Source organism: Rhinoderma darwinii, chromosome 1, assembly GCF_050947455.1.
Source record: "Rhinoderma darwinii isolate aRhiDar2 chromosome 1, aRhiDar2.hap1, whole genome shotgun sequence".
NCBI classification, from domain to species: domain Eukaryota; kingdom Metazoa; phylum Chordata; class Amphibia; order Anura; family Rhinodermatidae; genus Rhinoderma; species Rhinoderma darwinii.
Window position 1 is genome coordinate 643,428,392 of NC_134687.1, and position 18,875 is coordinate 643,447,266.

At 43.9% G+C, this 18,875-nt stretch overlaps 2 protein-coding genes across 2 annotated transcripts in view; one reads left to right on the plus strand and one right to left on the minus strand.

Annotated features, from left to right (window-relative positions):
- The window catches only part of LOC142660517 (uncharacterized), a 479,487-nt gene that overhangs the window by 362,798 nt on the left and 97,814 nt on the right, over nucleotides 1-18,875 (plus strand). The window lies entirely within an intron of this gene.
- Nucleotides 16,091-18,875, minus strand: part of LOC142655263 (uncharacterized) — a 96,442-nt gene continuing 93,657 nt past the window's right edge. Inside the window, 2 exon segments of the mRNA XM_075829227.1 lie at nucleotides 16,091-16,428; nucleotides 16,430-18,654. Coding sequence (XP_075685342.1) covers nucleotides 16,306-16,428; nucleotides 16,430-18,654 — 2,348 coding nt within the window. The 3' untranslated portion in view covers nucleotides 16,091-16,305.

Genomic DNA, 18,875 nt, shown 5'->3' on the forward strand with positions numbered 1-18,875 from the left:
GTCCTGAACATCAAAAATGAGGCCTTCAATAATTTTCTCCTGGAAATCCAGGTATGTGTCTCTGCCTCTGTTTTTTTTGTAGAGCACAAATGAGTTGTGGATGGCCACCTGTAACAAATAAATGGCCACCTTTTTGTACCAGGTTTTAGTTTTGCGTTTTACTAAATAGGGCTGTAAAACCTGGTCGCTTAAATCCACCCCCCCCCCATGTACTTGTTATATTCGGACACGCTCACTGGTTTGTGCTTGTCCGATGTTGCCCCTCTTTCCCTCACTGCCACTGTTCCTGCGGTATGAATCGTGCTTAGCACATACACGTCTTTGCGATCCCTGAACTTGACCGCCAGCAATTCTTCAGATGCATAAGCACAGGAGTCCCCCTTTACCATGCGCTTCCCCACTAATTGCTGTGGAAAACCAATTCGGTTTTTGCGCATGGTACCACATGCCCCAGTCCTTGCAGCATGCAAATGCCTAAACAGGGGCACACTCGAATAAAAATTATCACAGTACAGGTGGTACCCCTTGTGAAGCAGAGGCTGCATTATCTCCCACACAATCTTACTGCTGGTGGAAAGATCAGGGGGGCATCCAGGAACATTTATTGTGCGGTCCCGCCCTTCATAAATCCTGAAGGCGGTGGTATATCCTGACCCGCTTTCACACAATTTGTAGAGCTTAACGCCATATCTTGCCCTTTTGGAAGGTAGATATTGGCGAAAGCTAAGTCTGCCATGAAAGTTGAGGAGGGATTCGTCCACACTTACATTCTGCTCAGGGGTGTAGAGTTGCAGAAATAAATTATTCAGGGAATTTATTAGCGGTCTTATTTTGAACAACCGATCCCGGTTTGCATCGGTACTTGGGGGGGCCTGTGCGTTGTCATTGAAGTGGAGGAACCTCATTATTGTCTCATAACGAGACCTGGGCATTACTGCAGAATATACTGGGGTGGCTTGGGCGGGTCTTGTTGACCAGTAAGACCTAATGGAGGGCTTTTTGACAATACCCATATTTAGGGTGAGCCCCAAAAATTTTTTTAATTCCTGCAAATTGGTGGGCGTCCAATCTCTGGCATGGGTGGATGAAGGTTTCTGCCTTATATATTGCGTGGCATATAAATTTGTTTAGTGGACAATCTGATTTAGGATGTCGTCCGTTATAAATAAATGGAAGTAATCCATTTGGACAAAATTTGTATTGTCCACGGTTATGCCAGGAGTGGCCGTAAATCCGTGGATTCTAGGCCCAAAAGATGGGGCAGGTGCCCATACAAGAGCCTGGACTGGAGGGACCAGGCTGTCCCGTGCTACAGCGCTACTTGGCCCTGCGCTTTCATGTTCTGCAGTTTCGACTGCATCAGGGACAACGTCCCCTGAAGATGAACCTGAAGTGACGCTGTCATCGTCACTACCTAAAACAGGTTCCATCTCGGACGCCATCTCTGATGCGGTCTCCGACTCAGACCACAGCATGGCGTATGCCTCCTCGGCGCTAAACAACTTCCTCGCCATAACGTAACTAACACTAACACTAACTAAACAATTTTTTTTTAATTTTTTTTTATTTTATAAAACACACAAACTGCTATATATATCTACACTACCGCTAACAAAAAAAGAAACCGCTATTGCTATATATATTATATATATGTGGATATATATATAATTATATACTCCCTACCTGCCTATTCTAATAGAATAAAAGAAAGGTAGATAGATAGAAAAAAAGATAGATGGATAGATAGATAGATAGATAGATAGATAGATAGATAGATAGATAGATAGATAGATAGATAGATAGAAATCTATCTATACAGAGAATGTTTTAGTGTAACTGTATTTTTTTTCACTGTATTCTTCTGGCAGCAATTCTCCCGAGTCTCTTCTTCTCCTCAAACTGAAACAATGTTTGAGGAGAAGAAAAGAGGCAGGAGATTTACTGCCAGAAAAGTCAAAATAAAACAAATGTGGTCGCTGTGATAGGTTTTCACAGCGACCACATGATCAGGGACCATCAGATTGGTCCCTGATACTCTGCCCAGTGCCCAGAGCTGTTGGTAACAGCGAGGGCACAGGGCTGTGTGCACGCGATTGCGTGCACACTGTTTTCTATGCAGAAATGCATGTGATCGCTGTGATTGGTTGTCACAGCGATCACATGTTCAGGGGCCAAAAGATTGACCCCTGACATTCTGCCCAGTGCCCATGGCTGTTAGCAACAGCCAGGGCATAGAGCTGTGTGCACGCGATCGCGCGTGCACAGTCTCTGAAGTGCGGCCGTATATATACTATACGCCGGACTTTAGAGACCCTGACCGCATATTTACGGCCAGCGGTCGGGAACCTGTTAAACTAATATTTTGTTGAATTACCCTTTGACTTTATTACAGCATTCAGTCTTTTTGGGTAGAAGTCTATCAGCATGGCACATCTTGACTTGGCCATTGTTGCCCACTCTTCCTTGCAAAATTGCTCCAAATCTGTCAGATTACGAGGGGATCTCCTGTGTACAGCCCTCTTCAGGCCACCCCACAGATTTTCAATAGGGTTCAGGTCTGGGCACTGGCTGGGCCTTTCCCAAACTTTGATCTTCTGGTGAAGCCATTCTTTTGTTGATTTGGAGGCTTTGGGTCGTTGTCAAACTGAAAATCCTCTTCATCTTCAGCTTTTTAGCAGAGGCCTGCAGGTTTTGTGCCAATATTGACTGGTATTTGAAACTGTTCATAATTCCCTCCACCTTGACTAAAGGCCCAGTTTCAGCTGCAGAAAAACAGCCCAGAGCATAATGCTGCCTCCACCATGCTTCACTGTGGGTATGGTGTTCTTTTGATGATGTACAGTGTTGGCTTTGCGCCAAACATACCTTTTGGAATTATGGCCAAAGAGTTCGACCTTGGTCTCATCAGACCATAACACGGTTTCCCACATGCGTTTGGCAGACTTGATGTAGGTCTTTGCAAAACATAGCCAGGCTTGGATGTTTTTCTTTGTTAGAAAAGGCTTCCATCTTGCCACCCTACCCCACAGGCAAGACATATGAAGAATACTGGAGATTGTTGTCATATGCACTACACAACCAGTACCTGCCAGAAAGTCCTGCAGCTCCTTTAATGTTGCTGTAGGCCTCTTGGTAGCCTCCCGGACCAATTTTCATCTTGTCTTTTCATCAAGTTTTGAGGGACGTCCAGTTCTTGGTAATGTCACTGTTGTGCCAAATGTAATCCACTTTTTGATGACCGTCTCACTGTGTTCCATGGTATATCTAATGCTGTGGAAATTCTTTGTTACCCTTCCCCTGATTGATGCCTTTCAACAATCAGATCCCTTTGATGTGTTATAAGCTCTTTATGGACCATGGCTTTTGCTGCCACATGCAACAAAGAAAATGTCAGGAAAATCCTAATAGAACAGCTGAACTTTATATGGGGTTACTAAGAATCACTTTAAATAATGATAGCTGTGTACTGACTACTATTTAACATGAGTTTAAATGTGATTGGCTAATTCTGAACACAACCACATCCCTAATTATAGGAGGGTGTTCACACTTATGCAACAACATTATTGTAGTTTTGTAAAGGATCTGCCAGGCACTGCGGGGTTAACGCCCAGAACTAATCAGTCAGCACCTGAGAATACATCCCTGAGACTGACTCCTGCTTCCACCATTCAGGCTGGCAGGCTTAGGAGTGGGAGAGCCTATCGTAACCTGGCCAGACTCAGCTAGCTCCCGCCCTCGGTCTATTTAAGCCTGCACTTCCTGTCCCTCGGTGCTTGTTATTGCTTTGGTTTCCTTCCTTGTGGTTCCTGGCCCAGCTACAGCTCCTGCTATTTTTGATCCTGCTCCATACCGACCCTGGCTTACCGACTACTCTTCTGCTTTTCGTTTTGTACCTCGCACACTCCTGGCTTGACTCGGCTCGTTCACCACTCTGGTTGCTCACGGTGTTGCCGTGGGCAACGGCCCCTTTTCCTTGCTTGTGTTCCTTGTATGTTTGTCGTGTTTGTCGTGCACTTACTGAGCGCAGGGACCGCCGCCCAGTTGTACCCCGTCGCCTAGGGCGGGTCGTTGCAAGTAGGCAGGGACAGAGTGGCGGGTAGATTAGGGCTCACTTGTCCGTCTCCCTACCCCCTGCCGTTACATAATAACAAGCCCATACCTAGTCTACCCCTGGTCCCTGACACCACTATGGATCCCCGTGAGACCCTGACTCAGCAAATGCAGGGTCTCTCCCTACAGGTCCAGGCCCTGGCTCAGAGGGTCAACCAGCCTGATGCTACCCTGGTAGTTCCCCGCACCGCACCTCTTGAACCCCACCTCAAGTTGCCCGACCGGTTCTCAGGGGACCGGAGGACTTTTCTCTCCTTTCGGGAGAGTTGTAGGCTTTACTTTCGTTTAAAGCCTCATTCCTCAGGTTCTGAGAGCCAGCGGGTGGGTATAATTATGTCCCGGCTCCAGGAAGGGCCCCAAAAGTGGGCCTTCTCCTTGGCTCCTGACGCCCCTGAACTTTCCTCCGTTGATTGTTTCTTTTCTGCTCTCGGACTTATTTATGACGAGACTGACAGGACTGCCTTTGCCGAGAGTCAGCTGGTGACCTTAAGTCAGGGTAAGAGACCTGTTGAGGAGTATTGCTCTGACTTTCGGAAGTGGTGCGTAGCTTCTCGGTGGAATGACCCTGCCTTAAGGTGCCAGTTTAGGTTGGGTCTGTCGAATGCCCTGAAAGACCTGCTAGTTAGCAGCTATCCCTCTTGTGACTCCCTAGACCAGGTTATGGCTTTAGCGATACGACTTGACCGACGTCTCAGGGAACGACAACGTGAACGTTTATGTGTTTTCTCCTCCGACTCCCCCATGATGCCTCCCGAAGCTCCGTTGCTTCGTTCCTCCCCGAAAGATTCAGAGATACCTATGCAACTCGGGGCCTCCGTGTCCCCCCAACAACGTAGAGAATTCCGCAGGAAGAATGGTCTCTGCTTCTACTGTGGTTACGACAAGCATCAAGTGAACAACTGTCCTAAGCGTAAGGTTGCAGCCAGAGAACTTCCGCGTCTAAGTGATCATCGGGGAGGTCACTTGGGCGCACAGGTATTTCCCGTAAATATGAAACGTACTAAGATCTTGCTTCCCTTTCAGGTCTCTTTTGGTGGTAGGTCTGCTACCGGCAGTGCTTTCGTGGATTCAGGGTCCTCTACTAATATCATGTCTGTGGAATTTGCTATGTCCCTTGCTATGCCTCTTATTGATTTGCCTAAACCTGTCCCGGTAGTGGGTATCGACGCCACTCCTCTTGCTAATGGTTATTTTACACAGCATACCCCTGTTTTTGAACTCCTTGTTGGCTCCATGCATTTGGAGCAATGCTCTGTACTGTTGATGCAGGGATTATCGTACGATTTGGTGCTAGGTCTTCCCTGGTTGCAGTTGCATAATCCCACGTTTGACTGGAATACTGGGGAGCTAACCAAATGGGGTAATGAATGTTGTACGTCATGTTTTTCTGTTAATTCTATTTCTCCCCCTAAGGAGGCGAATACGCTACCCGAGTTTGTTCAGGACTTCGCTGATGTTTTCTCTAGGGAGGCCTCCGAAGTGTTACCTCCTCATAGAGAATACGATTGCGCTATCGAATTGGTACCAGGAGCTAAGCTTCCTAAGGGTAGGATATTTAATCTTTCTTGTCCCGAACGTGAAGCTATGAGAGTGTATATCCAGGAATCCCTGGCCAAGGGTTACATTCGTCCCTCTTCTTCTCCGGTAGGTGCTGGCTTCTTCTTCGTGGGGAAGAAGGATGGTGGTCTTAGGCCATGCATTGACTACCGTAGCCTGAATAAGGTCACGGTAAGGAACCAGTATCCCCTTCCTTTGATTCCTGATCTCTTTAATCAGGTTCAGGGGGCCCAATGGTTTTCTAAATTGGATCTACGGGGGGCGTATAACCTTATTCGCATCAAAGAGGGGGATGAGTGGAAGACTGCGTTTAACACGCCCGAAGGCCATTTCGAATACCTCGTCATGCCCTTTGGGTTGTGTAATGCCCCTGCGGTCTTCCAGAATTTCATAAATGAGATTTTGAGAAATTACCTGGGGATTTTTCTGGTAGTGTACCTTGATGACATACTGGTGTTTTCCAAGGACTGGTCCTCCCACGTGGAGCATGTCAGGAAGGTGCTCCAGGTCCTTCGGGAAAATAAACTGTTTGCCAAAACCGAAAAATGTGTGTTTGGGGTACAGGAGATTCCATTTTTGGGTCAAATCCTCACTCCTCATGAATTCCGCATGGACCCGCCAAGGTTCAGGCTGTGGCGGAATGGGTCCAACCTGCCTCCCTGAAGGCGTTACAGTGTTTTTTGGGGTTTGCTAATTATTACAGGAGATTTATTGCTAACTTCTCGGTCATCGCTAAGCCCCTTACGGACCTCACTCGCAAAGGTGCTGATCTCCTCCACTGGCCTCCTGAGGCTGTCCAGGCTTTTGAGGTCCTTAAGAAGTGCTTTGTCTCGGCCCCGGTGCTGGTTCAGCCCAACCAAATGGAGCCATTTATCGTGGAAGTTGACGCATCTGAGGTGGGAGTGGGGGCTGTCTTGTCCCAGGGTACCAGGTCCCTCACCCATCTCCGCCCCTGTGCCTACTTCTCCAGGAAGTTTTCGCCAACTGAAAGTAACTATGATATTGGCAACCGCGAACTCTTAGCCATTAAATGGGCATTTGAAGAGTGGCGCCACTTCCTGGAGGGGGCTAGGCACCAGGTAACGGTCCTTACCGACCACAAGAATCTGGTGTTCCTAGAATCTGCCCGGAGGCTAAACCCGAGACAAGCTCGATGGGCGTTATTTTTTACCAGATTCAATTTTTTGGTTACCTATAGGGCTGGGTCTAAAAATATTAAGGCTGATGCACTGTCGCGTAGCTTCATGGCCAGCCCTCCTTCGGAGGAAGATCCTGCTTGTATTTTGCCTCCAGGTATAATCATTTCCTCGATCGATTCTGATTTAGTCTCTGAAATTGCTGCTGATCAAGGTGCAGCTCCCGGGAACCTTCCTGAGAACAAGCTGTTTGTTCCCCTGCAATTCCGGCTAAGGGTACTTAGGGAAAATCATGACTCCGCACTATCTGGCCATCCAGGCATCCTGGGTACCAAACACCTAATTACCAGAAATTATTGGTGGCCTGGGTTGCCTAAAGACGTTAAGGCCTATGTCGCCGCTTGTGAGGTTTGTGCTAGGTCCAAGACTCCCAGGTCCCGACCAGCGGGCTTACTGCGTTCGTTGCCCATTCCCCAGAGACCTTGGACACATATCTCCATGGATTTTATCACCGATTTGCCTCCATCCCAAGGCAAGTCGGTGGTGTGGGTGGTGGTGGACCGCTTCAGTAAGATGTGCCACTTTGTGCCCCTCAAGAAACTACCCAACGCCAAAACGTTGGCTACCTTGTTTGTCAAACACATCCTGCGTCTCCATGGGGTCCCTGTCAATATTGTTTCGGACAGAGGGGTACAATTTGTTTCATTGTTTTGGAGAGCCTTCTGTATGAAGTTGGGGATTGATCTGTCCTTCTCCTCTGCCTTCCATCCTGAAACCAATGGCCAAACGGAGAGGACTAATCAGTCTCTAGAACAATACTTAAGGTGTTTTGTCTCTGACTGTCAATTTGATTGGGTCTCTTTCATTCCCCTCGCCGAATTTTCCCTTAATAACCGGGTCAGTAACTCGTCTGGGGTCTCTCCTTTTTTTTGTAATTTTGGGTTTAATCCACGGTTCTCCTCCGTTTCACCTGGTAGTTCCAACAATCCTGAGGTAGAGGTCGTTCATCGGGAACTGTGCACAGTCTGGGCCCAGGCTCAGAAAAACCTAGAGGTGTCCCAGAGCGTACAAAAAACTCAGGCTGATAAAAAACGTTCTGCTAACCCCCTGTTTATGGTCGGGGATCTGGTGTGGTTGTCGTCTAGGAACTTGCGTCTCAAGGTTCCGTCCAAGAAGTTTGCTCCCCGGTTTATTGGGCCGTATAAGGTCATTGAGGTCCTCAATCCTGTCTCCTTCCGGCTGGAGTTACCCCCGTCTTTTCGGATACACGACGTGTTTCATGCCTCCCTCCTCAAACGCTGCTCCCCGTCCTTGGCTCCCTCGAGGAGACCTCCTGTTCCCATCCTCACCCCGGAGGGGGTGGAATTCGAGGTGGCCAGGATTGTGGACAGCAAGATGGTCCAAGGCTCCCTCCAGTACCTGGTCCATTGGAGAGGATACGGGCCCGAGGAGAGGACTTGGGTACCCGCCCGGGATGTTCACGCTGGGGTATTGGTCAGGAGGTTACACCTGCGTTTCCCCAGTAAGCCAGGTCCACTTAGAAAGGGTCCGGTGGCCCCTCATAAAAGGGGGGGTACTGTAAAGGATCTGCCAGGCACTGCGGGGTTAACGCCCAGAACTAATCAGTCAGCACCTGAGAATACTTCCCTGAGACTGACTCCTGCTTCCACCATTCAGGCTGGCAGGCTTAGGAGTGGGAGAGCCTATCGTAACCTGGCCAGACTCAGCTAGCTCCCGCCCTCGGTCTATTTAAGCCTGCACTTCCTGTCCCTCGGTGCTTGTTATTGCTTTGGTTTCCTTCCTTGTGGTTCCTGGCCCAGCTACAGCTCCTGCTATTTTTGATCCTGCTCCATACCGACCCTGGCTTACCGACTACTCTTCTGCTTTTCGTTTTGTACCTCGCACACTCCTGGCTTGACTCGGCTCGTTCACCACTCTGGTTGCTCACGGTGTTGCCGTGGGCAACGGCCCCTTTTCCTTGCTTGTGTTCCTTGTATGTTTGTCGTGCACTTACTGAGCGCAGGGACCGCCGCCCAGTTGTACCCCGTCGCCTAGGGCGGGTCGTTGCAAGTAGGCAGGGACAGAGTGGCGGGTAGATTAGGGCTCACTTGTCCGTCTCCCTACCCCCTGCCGTTACAAGTTTTGTTATTTTTATTTTCCTCTCTAAATGATTTCAGTTTGTTTTTCAATGGAATTGTACAGATTATGGGTCACATTAAAGGTGGATAAAGTTCTGAAATTATTAATCTTGTACGGATTTTTTTCACATGACAAGAACCTGGCATTTTAACAATGGTGTGTAGACTTTTTATATCTACTGTAGATATATAGCTAATCTAGTGACTCGCTTTTAATGTTTAACAACCTATTCCTTATATGTGGTCAAGTTAAAAGTTCAGGGCACTCCAGAGCTCCTAAGAGCATTTGCACAACTCAGCCCCTAAGTTGGATTAACCCCCTAGCTACAGGGAGACCAGGCAAATTATCATAGGTGGGGCAACACAGGTGGAGCAGTACAGAGACAATAGCACAGTAGCGCCAGTATCACAGCAGGCCAACCAAGATATCTGTGATGCCACAGCAGGCTGGCACCACATACATTTAAAGGAAGAGGATAAATTCAGGGTGAGGGCGATCAATCCCGCTCAAGCTTACTACAAACTCCAGGGGTCAGCCCAGAATATTCAGCAGTGGCCCCTGGAGGCTAGCAGTGCATGGCATCTGCAGCATTCAGCACGGAGAGAGAATGGTGGTGAGAGCACAGTCGTCATCACACCACCGTCCTTAATGGGCAGAAGTGACATGTCAAAAACCATCCCCCTTTTAAAGCAACCAGTCTTCTCTTCTAATTCAATCAGCATGACAGGGTGATATCTGCCTTGTCCTCATTAACACTTTCTCCTGAGCGAACGAGAAGATCACTGAAATCATGTTAGCAGGTCATTTTGTGGCAGGGCTGAAATGCAGTGGAAATGTTTTTTTTGGTGATTAAGTTAATTTTCATGGCAAGGAATGACTTTGCAATTAATTACAATTCATCTGATCACTATTCATAACAATCTAGAGTTAATGCAAATTGCCCCTATAAAAACTGAAGCAGCAAATTTTGTGAAAAATCTTTTGGCCAGGACTGTACAGCTGACACCCACTGGTGATGGTGCAGACTCCCTGTCATGCTTGCACAGCGGTTTGTGGAAATGCTTTTCCAACAGTGCTGTTGTAATGACGGGGGTAGGGAAACGGACAAGTGAGCCCTAATCTACCCGCCACTCTGTCCCTGCCTACTTGCAACGACCCGCCCTAGGCGACGGAGTACAACTGGGCGGCAGTCCCTACGCTCAGTAAGTGCACGAGACAAACAGACAAGGGAACACAAAGCAAAGGGAAATGGGGCAGTTGCCCACGGCAACACCGTGAGCAACAAGAGTGGTGAACGAGCCGAGTCAAACCAGAAGTGCACGAGGTACCAAACGCAGAGCAGGAGAGTAGTCAGTAAGCCAGGGTCAGTATGGAGCAGGATCAAATAGATAGAAGCTGTAGCTGGGCCAGGAAACCACACGAGAAGAATCACAAGCAAAGGAGGAACAGGAAAGGCAGGTATAAATAGACAGAGGGCGGGAGCTAGCTCCGTCTGGCCAGGCTGCGATAGGCTCTCCCACTCCTAAGCCTGCCATCCTGAGTGGTGGAAGATGGAGTCAGTCTCAGAGACATAGACTCAGGTGCAGACTGATTACCTGTGGGCGTATACACAGAAGTTGTGCCTGGCAGATCCTTTACAGTTGTATCTACGCGGCAGATATCAGGAAAGTGTAAAGGACATTTAACCACTTCCCGCTATTGGGCGTGACTGTACGTCCAGATACAAAGTGCGTTCCCGCACTCGCGCGTAGTCACTCCCTGTAGATAAAGCGAGCACAGGAGCTGTGCGCGCTTTATCTTCAGCGGCTGTCAGCTGTCATACGCAGCTGACATCCCGATGCGATGGCTGTTACCGCCGATCGCAGATATTTAACCCCTTCAATACAGCTGTCAATGGCGTCCGCCACATTGAAGTGGTTGACAGAGGGCGGGAGCTCCCTCTGTACCCCCCGCGATGGATCGCAGGTGGCGATGGTTGCTATGGCAACCAGGAAGCCATTGCTAGGCTTCGTGGTTGCCCAGGTACGGAAGCCTATTAGGTCCTGCCCGAGGCAGGACCCAATATGCTAACTGTCAGATGATGAATGACAGTTACAATACACTGCACTACATAAGTAGTGCAGTGTATCGTACCGGGGATCATAAGACCAGATCTTCAAGTCCCCAGGTCAGTGTAAAAAAAAAAAAAGTGAAAAAAGTTAAAAAAAATGTTAAAGAAAAATAAATAAAAGTTAATAAGTAATAAAAACAATAATCGCCCTGTTTCCCTGATAAACTCCTTTATTATTAGAAAAAAAAATGAAAACATGAAAAAAAAAACTATACATAATAGGTATCGCCACGTTCGGAACGGCCTGATGTATAAAAATGTCACATTATTTTTACCGCACGGTGAACAGCGTAAATTTTTTTAATAAAAAACAATGACAGCATTTTATTTTTTGGTCATCTTGTCTCAAAAAAAATGTAATAAATAGTGATCAAAAAGTTGTAAGTAACACAAAATGGTACCAATAGAAACTACATTTCGTCACGCATAAAACAAGCCCTCCCGCAGCGATATAAACTAAAAAATAAAAAAGTTATGGCTGTCAGAAAATGGCGACACTAAAACATTATTTTTTTTTAGAAAATAATATTTTTATTCTGGGAACGTAGTGAAACGTAAAAAAAAACATGTAAATTTGGTGTTACTGTAATCGTATCGACCCGCAGAATAAAGTTAACATGTTGTTAACCCCTGACGAAGCACCAGCGAAACGCGCATTGGGTTAAGCAGAGGTCCCCCTCCTGGTCCTGATCTCCTATTTATCTTCTTATACGCAGGTGTAGGTATACTACTTTGAATGTTGTTTTTACTTAGATTGTACTTTATATATATTCTCTATACTTATTTATGTGTTCATCTGTGCAAAGCGTACCATGCCTAGTACCTGCTCATTAATATGTACTTATGCACTTTAGCCATAAATAGGTTGTGTCAGACCATTTTTACATCTGGGGGGCTACTCTGCTTTTACGTTCGGATTCCGTTTGTGTTCGAGGGTCCATGGCATTTTATTATGTCTAAGTGTTATACGTTGTCTCCTTATGTCTAATTGACTTTAATAAAGATTATTTGTATTTTTTCAAACACCTGGTCGTGACTTGTTTCTTTTTCTGGTTCAGCTTAAATTAGTCACTAGGACCACTAGTATCATTCGGGGTATTGTTCGGTTTGCTAACATGTTGTTTATACTGCATGGTGAACACTGTAAAAAGAACAACAAAAAAACGGTTTTGGTTTCCTTATCTCCCAAAAAATGGAATAAATAGTGATATAAAAAAATAAAAAAATCGCATGTACCCCAAAATGGAACCAGTAAAAATTACAGCTCGTTCCACAAAAAACAAGCCCTCACACAGCTCCGTCAACGGAAAAATAACACGTTATGACTCTCAAAACGCAATGGTGCAAAATGACAGCCCAGACTCATTTTTTAGGTCCAGTAGAATTTCACTAAATACCCCACATCATCATTTGCTGGACCCCACAAGTGGACCCCGTGCAGCGGAGATGAGGAAACTTTAGGGCTTTGTGCTGTTTATAGGGCTAGTGAAGAAGTCAAAGATTAGGCAATACTGGAGCGCAGATATTTTGTATAATACCCAATAAACCCGGCCTGTGTATAAAGGATTGGTTCAAAGCGTACCACACCAATCCATGGATTATTCATTCTCCCCATTATTACATCATCCTATTATGCCGATGCACTCCGCCCAGCTTACATATACCGAAGTACTACACACAGCTTAAATATATACCCTGATGTACTACGCAGTTTACATATACCCTGATGTACTCCGCCCAGCTTACATATACCCTGATGTACTCTGCCCAGCTTACATATACCCTGATGTATTCCGCCCAGCTTACATATACCCTGATGTACTCCGCCCAGCTTACATATGCCCCCACATTATAAAATAAAATACCACTAAAACACCAAGCAAAATCTGCGCTTCAAAAGCCAAATGGTGGTCCAACTGAGCCTGGCAGTGTGTCCAAATGGCAATTTATGACCACATATGGGGTATTACTGTATTCTGGAGAACCCGCTTAACAATTTATGGGATGTGTGTCTACGGTGGTACAAGCTGAACAATGAAATGGCATATCTGTGGAAAACGGCAATTTTCAATCTGCAACATCTATTGTTTACTCATTTTTGCAAAACACTTGTGCAGTCAAAATGCTCACTACACCCCTAGATAAATTCTTTGAGGGATTTAGTTTCCAAAACGGAGTAATTTTTCAGGGGTACCACTGTACTGGTACTATAGCTCAATGCAACATGGTGTCAAAAAAACGAATCTTGTAAAACCTCCACTCCAAATACTAAATGGCGCTCCTTCCCTTTAGAGCCTTGCTGTATGTCTAAATAGCAGTTTATGACCACATGGATATTTCCGTACTCTGGAGAAGTTGCTTTACAAATATTACGGTGCTTTTTCTCCTTTATTTGTTGAGAAAATGAAAAATGTTTAAGTTATGCTACGTCTTATTGGAAAATAATGTAATTTTTCATTTTCACTGCCCATTTCTAATAAAATCTATGAGACACCTGTGAGGTCAAAATGCTCACTACCCCCCTAGATGAGTTCCTCAATGGGTGTAGTTTGCCAAATAGAGTCACTTTTGGGTAGTTTCCACTGTATTGGTACCTAAGGTGCTTTGCAAAAGCGACATGGTGCAGAAAAACCAATCCAGCAAAATCTGCTCTCCAAAAGCAAAATGGCGCTCCTTCCCTTCTGAGCCCTGATGTGTATTCATACAGTGGTTTATTACCACATATGGGGTATTTCCGTACTCTGGAGAAGTTGCTTTACAAATGTTATTGTGCTTTTTCGCCTTTATTTTATGAGAAAATAAAACATTTTGACCTAAAGCTACCTCTTAGTGGAAAAAAATAGAAATTTTTCATGTTTACTGCCCAATTCTAATGAAATCTATGAAATGCCTGGGGGTTCAAAATGCTCACTACACCCCTAGATGAATTCCTCAAGGGGTGTAGTTTCCGAAATGGAGTCACTTTTGGGGGGTTTCCATTGTACTGGTACCTTAGGAGCTTTACAAATGCGACATGGTACCGAGAAATGAATCCAGCAAAATCAGTGCTCCAAAAGCTAAATGGCGTGCCTTCCCTTCCGAATCCTGCCGCTTGCCCAAACAGCAGTTTATGACCACATGTTTGGTATTTCCGTACTCTGGAGAAGTTGCTTTACAAATGTTGGGGTGCTTTTCCTCATTTATTTGTTGAAAAAAATTTTACATTTTGAGGTAAAGCTACATCTTATTGGAAAATAATGTAATTTTTCATTTTCACTGCACAATTCTAATGAAATCTATGAAACACCTGTGGGGTCAAAATGCTCACTACACCCCTAGATGAATTCCTCAAGCGGTGTAGTTTCCAAATGGGGTCTTTTTTGGGGTGTTTCCTTTATTTTTGCACCACAGGTCCTCTTCTAACCTGACATGGTGCCTGAAATATAATTTAATAAAAGGAAGGCCCAAAAATCCTCTAGGTGCTCCTTTGCTTCTGGGGCTTTTGTTTAAGTCCAGTAGCGCACTAGTGCCATATGTGGGATATTTCTAAAAACTTCAGAAATCAGGGCAATAAATATTCAGTTGTGTTTCTCTGGTAAAAACCTTCAGTATTACAGGAAAAATGGAATTTCTGCAAAACAAAGTGAAATTTGCAAATTTCCCTTCCACATTGCTTTAATTCCTGTGAAACGTATAAAGGGTTAAGAAACTTTCTAAATGCTGTTTTGAATAATTTAAGGGGTGCAGTTTTTAAAATGGGGTGATTTGTGGGGGTTCCTAATATATAAGGCCCTCAAAGCCACTTCAGAACTGAACTAGTCCCTTAAAAAAATAGGCTTTTGAAATTTTCTTTGAAATTAGAGAAATTGCTGCTAAATTTAGAAGCCTTGTAACGTCCTAGAAAAATAAAAGGATGTTCAAAAAATTCTGCCAATCTAAAGTACACATATGGGAAATGTTAGCTAGTCACTATTTTGTGTGGTATAACCATCTGTCTTACAAGCAGATACATTTGAAATTAGAAGATGCTAATTTTTTGCAAATTTTCTCTAAATTTTGGTGTTTTTCACACAAAAATATTGAATATATCGACCAAATTTTTTCACTAACTTAAAGTACAATATGTCACGAGAAAACAATCTCAGACTCGTTTCGATAGGTAAAAGCATTCCCAAAATATTTCCACATAAAGTAACACACGTCAGATTTAAATAATGAGGCTATGTCATAAGGTCCAAAAGTGGCTGTGTCCTTAAAGGGAATGGGACGCTAGAAAAATTTTTTTTATTTTTTTTAGTTAAACAATTAGTGTGTAGGTGATTAAACATTGTTGTCATTTTTTTTATTTTTTTCACGAGTCAGGAAATATTATAAATTAGATTCTAATTTATAATATTTCCCAGTGCTGGTCACTAGATGGAGCAATTCCCAAAATTGCAGCATTGCATGTGGTAAAGCAACCACATTGCTTTATGCTGCAAAATTTGGGAAAACTCACTCGCTCTAGTGAGCTCTCAGAATCCCCCCTCCTTTATCCTGGCTAGTGCCGGGAGAAACGAGGGGATTGAACGGTCAAACCTCCTACACTGTGTGTCGCCATTTTTTGAGCGAACACACAGTGTAGTAGGTTAACATACACTAGTAAACACACAGTAAAACACTTACATACACAGAAATAACTTACCTGCTCCAGCCGCCGCCGCTCCCTCCGCTCCGTCTGCTACCGCCGCTCCAAGTGCACAAGTCCGGAAGCCGCGACCGGAAGTAGTAATCTTACTGTCCGGCCGCGACTTCCGGTCCACAGGAAAATGGCGCCGGACGTCGCACATTTCAACTTGGACTGTGTGGGAGTGGCGCATGCGCCGTTCCCACACAGACGGCGTACACCATAGTGGATGGAACGGGCCCCGTTCGCATTCACTATGGGACTGTAGCTGCCGTATTCCATGTCTGTATGTGTCGTTAATCGACACATACAGAAATGGAAAAAAAATGGCAGCCCCCATAGGGAAGAAAAAGTTAAAAAATAAAAAAAAGTGAAACACAAACACACAAATAAATATAAAACTTTTTAATAAAACACTAAAATCAAACTGATGTCAATTTTTTTTTTCGTGACACTGTTCCTTTAAGGGGTTAAATTAATCTCACAAAGTGACACATCGGATTTTAAAACAATGGGTCTGTGTTTACAAGGCCATAATTTGCTGAGTCACCAAGGGGTTATTGTATGTGAATAACCTGGTGAGTTAAAAATATTTTTTTTCCCTCCTATAGCTTTTCCCACATTCCAAACAAGAAAACAGGATTTTTTGATGCAATTTTTTTGATGAGTTGTAACATTTTATTTCCATGTAAAACATTTTCCATATATAGAACATCAAAATGTCTTCTCCCCTCTGTGAGTTTTCTCATGTTTAACAAGACTTCGTTTATGTGCAAAACTTTTCCCACATTCTGAACATGAATATGGCTTATCTCCTGTGTGACTTCTCTGATGTGAAACAAGATATAATTTTCGTGAAAAGCATTTCCCACAATCTGAACATGAATATGGCTTCACTCCTGTGTGAATTCTCTCATGTGTAACAAGACTTGATTTAGCTGTAAAACATTTTCCACATTCTGAACATGAATATGGCTTCTCTCCTGTGTGACTTCTCTCATGTATAACAAGACTTGATTTAACTGGAAAACATATCCCACATTCAGAACATGAATATGGCTGCTCTCCTGTGTGACTTTTCTGATGTGAAACAAGACATGATTTTCGTGAAAAGCACTTCCCACATTCTGAACATGAATACGGCTTCACTCCTGTGTGAATTCTCTCATGTGTAACAAGACTTGATTTTTCCGTAAAACATTTCCCACATTCTGAACATGAATATGGCTTCTCTCCTGTATGACTTCTCTCATGTTTAGAAAGAGTTGATTTTAGTACAAAACATTTCCCACATTTTGAACATGAATGTGGTTTCTCTCCTGTGTGACTTCTCTCATGTATAACAAGACTTGATTTATCTATAAAACATTTCCCACATTCTGAACATGAATACGGCTTCTCTCCTGTGTGAATTCTCTCATGTTTAACAAGACCTGATTTATCTGAAAGACATTTCCCACATTCTGAACATGAATACAGCTTCTCTCCTGTGTGAATTACCTTATGTTTAACAAGACTTGATTTATCTGGAAGACCTTTCCCACATTCTGAACATGAATACGGCTTCTCTCCTGCGTGACTTACCTTATGTTTAACAAGACTTGATTTATCTGCAAAACATTTCCCACATTCTGAACATGAATATGGTTTTACTCCTGTGTGAATTCTCACATGTGAAGTAAGATGTGCTTTAATTCTAAAGCACTTCCCACATTCTGAACATGAATACGGCTTCACTCCTGTGTGAATTCCCTCATGTATAACAAGACTTGATTTTACTGTAAAACATTTCCCACATTCTGAACATGAATACGGATTCTCTCCTGTGTGAGTTCTCTTATGTGTAACAAGATATGATTTGCGTGTAAAATATTTCCCACATTCTGAACATGAATACGGCTTCACTCCTGTGTGAATTCTCTCATGTTTAACAAGACTTGATTTTACTGTAAAACATTTTCCACATTCTGAACATGAATACGGCTTTTCTCCTGTGTGAATTCTCTCATGTAAAGCAAGTTGTGATTTAGTTGTAAAATATTTTCCACATTCTGAACATGAATGTGCATTTTCCCCCGTGTGAATTCTCTCATGTAAAGTAAGATGTCCTTTATCTCTAAAGCACTTCCCACATTCTGAACATGAATACGGCTTTTCTCCCGTGTGACTTCTCATATGTATAACAAGTTTTGATTTTACTGTAAAACATTTCCCACATTCTGAACATGAATATGGATTCTCTCCTGTGTGAGTTCTCACATGTGAAGTAAGATGTCCTTTAGCTCTAAAGCACTTCCCACATTCTGAACATGAATACGGCTTTTCTCCCGTGTGACTTCTCATATGTGTAACAAGATATAATTTGCGTGTAAAACATTTCCCACATTCTGAACATGAATATGGTTTCTCTTCTGTGTGAATTCTCACATGTGAAGTAAGATGTGCTTTAATTCTAAAGCACTTCCCACATTCTGAACATGAATACGGCTTCACTCCTGTGTGAATTCCCTCATGTTTAACAAGACTTGATTTTACTGTAAAACATTTCCCACATTCTGAACATGAATACGGATTCTCTCCTGTGTGAGTTCTCTTATGTGTAACAAGATATGATTTGCGTGTAAAATATTTCCCACATTCTGAACATGAATACGGCTTCTCTCCTGTGTGAATTCTTCTGTGCTTATAAAGACCTGAAATTTTTGTGAACGGTTTACCACATTGAAACCTTTTACCCCCTTCCTGAGCTGCGCATGTGGTAACAATCTGTGATTGGTCAGGAGAAGGTTCCTCATGATTAGGGGAATTATATGATAGATCTTTATTGTGAAGTCCTGGATGTACATTAAGGGCAATGTGGTTTTCTCCTGAAGACTGTTGCTTGATATCTTCATCTTCTACTTCATAATTTATCAAAAACATTACGTTTCCCTCAGAGTTCTTACTGGCATCTTCTGTTAGGATTAAAAATTAATTTTGTGATTTTTAGATTTTTCAAACCACAAAGTAGACAACTTTATGACATATTAGGCTGCATGCAGGTTTTTTTTTTTATATAGTCAATCAGAAGTGGATCCAGCAGGAAGGAAAGGTTTGAGCCATTCCTTTCAAAACCAGCACTGGCTTTGGCTCAAAAAAATTCACCAAATACTGCCACAGAAATTGAATTGCCTGA